The sequence below is a fragment of the Gekko japonicus genome, unplaced genomic scaffold (assembly GCF_001447785.1).
Source record: "Gekko japonicus isolate JY-2015 unplaced genomic scaffold, Gekko_japonicus_V1.1 scaffold1132, whole genome shotgun sequence".
NCBI lineage: Eukaryota > Metazoa > Chordata > Lepidosauria > Squamata > Gekkonidae > Gekko > Gekko japonicus.
The window spans coordinates 484,357-489,416 of record NW_015170310.1 but is presented as its reverse complement, the minus strand read 5'-3'; the positions used below and the strand labels follow the sequence as shown (position 1 = coordinate 489,416).

Below are 5,060 nucleotides of genomic sequence, written 5' to 3'. Positions count from 1 at the left end.
GAAGAAGAGATTGGATTTATACCCCACCCTTCACTCGGAGTCTCAGAGCAGCTTACAAACTCCTCTCCCTTCCCCTCCCCACAACAGACACCCTGTGAGGTCAGTGGGGCTGAGAGAGCTCTTTCCAGAACTGTCCTTGAGAGAACACCCCTGACAGAACTGTGACTTGCCCAGGGTCACCCAGCAGGTGCAAGTGGAGGAGTGGGGAATGAAACCCGGTTCTCCCAGATTAGAGTCCACACACCTAACCAGTACACCAAACTGGCTATCAAGAATTGATTACGTTGATAATGTGGACTAACTGCACCTGACGACTGCTTGCCTTGTTACAGGGAAGCCCTACCAACACATGTAGCGTGACTGAGCCGTGCTTTCTTCATTATCTTGAGTTAACATGCAAGAGAAGGGGAATAGCATGTCTCTGCCCTTCTGACTGATACCCTGGAAGCATGGAAAGATGATCCATGACTCACTCGTAGTACCTAATGTAATGCTTCCACATAAAGTGTGGAACAGCAGAGTACTCGATGACTCAGTCGACTGGAGAATCCTGCTGGTGCATCCCAATCCTAGGGAAAAAACTGAAGAAAGCCGGACAAAAAGAAGAAGAAGAGATTGGATTTATACCCCGCCCTTCACTTGGAGTCTCAGAGCGGCTTACAAACTCCTTTCCCTTCCCCTCCCCACAACAGACACCCTGTGAGGTGGGTGAGGCTGAGAGAACTCTGACAGAAATGGCTCTTTTTCAAGGACAGCTGTGCCAGAGCTTGTGACTGACCCAAGGTCACGTCAGCAGGTGCAAGTGGAGGAGTGGGGAATCAAACCCGGTTCTCCCAGATTAGAGTCCGCACACTTAACCACTACACCAAACCTAACATGGGACCCATCCCTCGGGCTTCTGCTTTGCAAAGGAGAGAAACAACAGGCCTGAGCTGAACGGCTGCCTACCGACGTTCCAGCATCACCTTCAGGATTCTCCACCAACGTGTCTACCTGACTGAAGGCTGATTTAAGAGCTTTCACACACGGTAGCGTGGTGGAGGGGCTGTTTCCCAATGAAGCCGCTGAACAGATATGTGCGGGAGTCGGTATCTCTATTCACACAAGGCGATTCACTTGTGATCATGGAGCTACAGGACTTGACCTTAACAAATAACAGTATTAAGGTAGCATCAGATAAAAGAAATGCAGCAAGGTCTATTTCATCAGAATAATGTATTGCTTTGGAGGCTTTTGAAAGAAACCACAGAATCAGGACTGTAGCTATGGTGGGACATTTTGGGGCTACACCCCATCAGTCGTAGCCGGCGAGGGGGAAGAGGGCTGCCATCCACTCCCCCACTGCCCATTGCCTTTGTGAATGAGCTGGCTGCACTAGCGGGCTTGGCGGTGGCCTCACTGTGCCCGAGCCAGCCCGGGTCACATGACAGCATTTCCTCTTCTGCTAGCTGCAGGTGGGCGTGCCGCTTGCCACTTGAGCTGCATTTTAAATATTTGAAAGGATGTCATGTGGAGGAGGGCAAGGAGCTGTTCCAGTCGGCAGCAGAGGATAGGACCTGAAGCAACGGGTTTAAATTACATGCAGAAAAGTATCGGCTGAATATTAGGGGAAAACGTTTTCATGGTCACAGAGTGGTCCAAAGGTGGAATCAGCTGCCGAGGGAGGTGGTGAGCTCCCCTTCACTGACAGCTTTCAAGAAGAGGCTGGACGAATATTTGTCAGAGATGCTTTAGGCTGGTCCTGCATTGGGCAGGGGGTTGGACTAGACGGTCTGCATGGCCCCTTCCAACTCTATGATTCTATGCTTTAAATGGGGGGTATTCTGCTGGCTATTATTTCTATAGGTTTTTTAAACCTTGGTCCCCCCCCCCACCGAACATTTCCTGGCTACGGGCCTGCATGAAATGTGGATTGACTGCGGTCAGGCCATGGCAGTGTTCTCTTCAACACCACTGCCCGAGTCTGAAGAGAATGAGTGAATGCCAATAAGTAGTATGTACGTGTGTGTGGGTAACGGAGGGGCTGGAATAGAGTCTCGCAATGCTACGACGTCATTCCCAGCTTTGTAACTGGAAGTGACATCACTGCATGTCAGGACGTGCTAGGATTCCCCCAACTTCTATGGTTTTAAACCACAGACTTTAGGGGAAATCCTAGAGCATCCTCTAACACAATAATGCCACTTTCAGTTTCACAGCTGGAAATGATGTCACGGTGTTGCAGAATGCCATTCTGGTGAATCTCTGCCCCCCCCCAGTTTTCCAGTAGTTATCAGCCAAGGGCAAGGGATGGCAGCACTACCAGTGATCTAAACCGCATGACACATGGCCCGCAAAGCCTATGTAATTTCCTAGCCAAGCTTCTTCTAGAACCACTGGAAAGTTCTAGAAAGTTCTAGGGTACAAGTGATTTCCATATCTCTGAGGATCAAACACAAGGTTTGTTTCAATTCTTCTAAGGGCCAAAAATGCACAAATTGGCTCTAAAAGCAACGATGGATAGGTAGACTGGAACAGGGCCATGGAGATGGGGTTTTTTTTTTAACTTTCTTTCCCTGATGTTGCTACCCTAATCAGAAATGCTCTCTTCTCTGGTTTACTGTTTGTTTTAAATTTGGACATCCTGCTCTGCCACGAAAGAACGTTTGAGGCGGTTTAGAATGCTCAGTGCCTTCAGCCTCACTCAGGGAAAAAGACAGACACAAATACCTGTCTTCTTCTCCAGCTGGAGATTAGAGCAGTCCAGGTGGCCATTTGGGGGAAACAGAAACGGGAGAAGAGGTAGTCCCCTCTTTCACAGCACAAGGGTCTGGAATCCACAGTGCTCCCCCGCCCAGCATTTTAAGGTCTAGCGTTCCAGACCTGGAATTCTACGATTATGTGTACGTCGCCCCTAAAGTGAGGTGGAGTTCATTTTATATCATAAATTAATCATATTAGATAAAAGAAAACACCCAAGAATATTATATACTTGTTATGTCTTAATGTAATAAAGACACGAGTGAGCTTATGCACGGTCTATATTAAAAGAGCATTGCAAGGATTGACCTAATGGGCCAATCAGAGAAGCCTATGCCGTCGGCGGGAACCACTCTCATTGGTACCAAGCTCCATGTTCCTATTGGTTGTTATCTGTTTGTTGGGCGTGGTTTTGCCCGTTCAAATCGTATATAAGTCAGCCTTGTTCTATGAAGTTTGTCTTGTGTGTTATGAGCTGAATAACATGAAATCACTTGTTCAAGAAGCTGCCTCGATCTCAGTTCATAATAATACTTTTATCTTGAAGCAAAACTTAAAATGAGCTTGCTGATATTGAAACGGGCGCGGCACAGGGAGAAAAGCAATTGTATCTCATTGAACGCAAAGAGATGATTTGTTTTTTGTTTTTTTAAATGTTCGTATGTTTTCACCAACGTGCGCATACACAGATACATTTAAACAGCAATTGCTTGTGAAGGAAATTTGGGTTTCTCTCTGGGGCAGAGTCCCATCTTAACAATGCATTTTCTCAATGCCTAAAAAATGGATAGCACTGGAAAGAAAAACACATGGATTATAAAATATCAAAATAATCTCAACTAAGGTCAGGAGCAATTGGAAAGACAGTATCTTTGCAATGCCAATATCAATATTTCTGGAGAATACATAAGACGGTGACATCTGCATGCAGTTTTACAGTCGTAATTTTTGTCTTTGCTTGTTACACAAAGCAGTTCAATGACAGGGACACAATGGTTTTGTTTTTAGTACCCAGCATGCTTTGGGAAACTAGAGCATTGCAAAAGGGGGGGGGAATGTTATTGAAGGAAGCTGAATGATCCTCATTTCAAAAGAAAAGAGAATACAGAGAATTTTTTTTTTTTTAAAGCCAGGAACACGATATACATCAAAATGCCGCTTGAGAGGAAATAATCGATACACAGATACAGTCTACATAATACAATATAACATGCATTTTCAAATGATTAAAAATTAGAAGATCCAGAATAAGACGTAGTTGACTTGTGAGGCTTTTTTTGTGCAAAATTCAGAAGGACCATGACGGAAATCACAGACTAAAAAAACAACAACAAAAACCACCCTTTTACCAGGTTAGCCAATTTAAATATTTGGGTGGTTTTTTTTGGTAAGTGTGAGCCAAAAAACAAAACAAAAACAAAAACGGAAGTTCGCTCTCACACGAAGAACGAGTAGTTGTTCATTGTATTCTGACATAATTTGAATTTTTATTGGCTGTTTGGAATAATAGACGTTTGCATGCAGAAAACCATCTGCCCTTCTCCACGTCGCCAGGCCAGTTTGAATTTACAACCGGTGGCCTGCAGAGCGTGGATTGTTTTGGAATCGTATAAAAGGACAATCCAATGTACCAAATGCATAATTTCGCCAGACGGCAAAGTGGCATTTCCGCATATTATTTTATTTTCCCGCTGAATGCCACCATATTGTAAAATCACAACAGGGGGATCATCCCCATCTTCTCAGACAATTAAGGGAAGTAAATGTCACAGAGATTGGGGGGGGCAATAAGAGAGAGAGAGAGAGAGAGAGAGAGAGAGAGAGAGAGAGAGAGAGAGAGAGAAAGAGAGAGTCGGGCAGAAGTTTAAAGTCTGTGATCGTCATGCGTCTGATCGTCTCCGGCAGAGCACGGGCTGAACCATTCCCCATCATTTGCACAAAGGAAACAAGGAAGGGCAGATGATACAGTACTGTACCTCCATGGTCTGAGACTGGTGCATGGCTTTGATTGCATTCTGTGCCATTGCCCTTGTCGAAAACGTGACAAACGCACAGCCTGTGGGAACAAGGGGACAGGGAGCGGGAAAGACAAAAAAAAGAACAACAAGACAAAAGGATTGGACGCTTGTTAAACCAACACAGTCTACGAGAACGGCCACAAGACGACACTGTTCTCTGTAGTACATAAAATTAAAAAAAGAACAAAAACAAAAAACGCCACTTCTTATTTTCTCAGCAGTGCTGGCTGGCTAATTTGACCATAGATGGGTCGGAAGGGAGGAGGAGGAGGAGATAGAGAGGGGGGGGGGGGGGGTTGGGGC

General features: G+C 45.4%; 1 protein-coding gene across 4 annotated transcripts in view; it reads right to left on the bottom strand.

The window, feature by feature from the left end:
• The window catches only part of CELF2 (CUGBP, Elav-like family member 2), a 468,221-nt gene that overhangs the window by 70,399 nt on the left and 392,762 nt on the right, over positions 1–5,060 (bottom strand). For all 4 annotated transcript variants that reach the window (XM_015417989.1, XM_015417991.1, XM_015417990.1 and 1 more), the window contains one exon: positions 4,716–4,795. In XM_015417989.1, the coding sequence (XP_015273475.1) occupies positions 4,716–4,795 (80 nt within the window). The remainder of the gene's footprint in view (positions 1–4,715; positions 4,796–5,060) is intronic.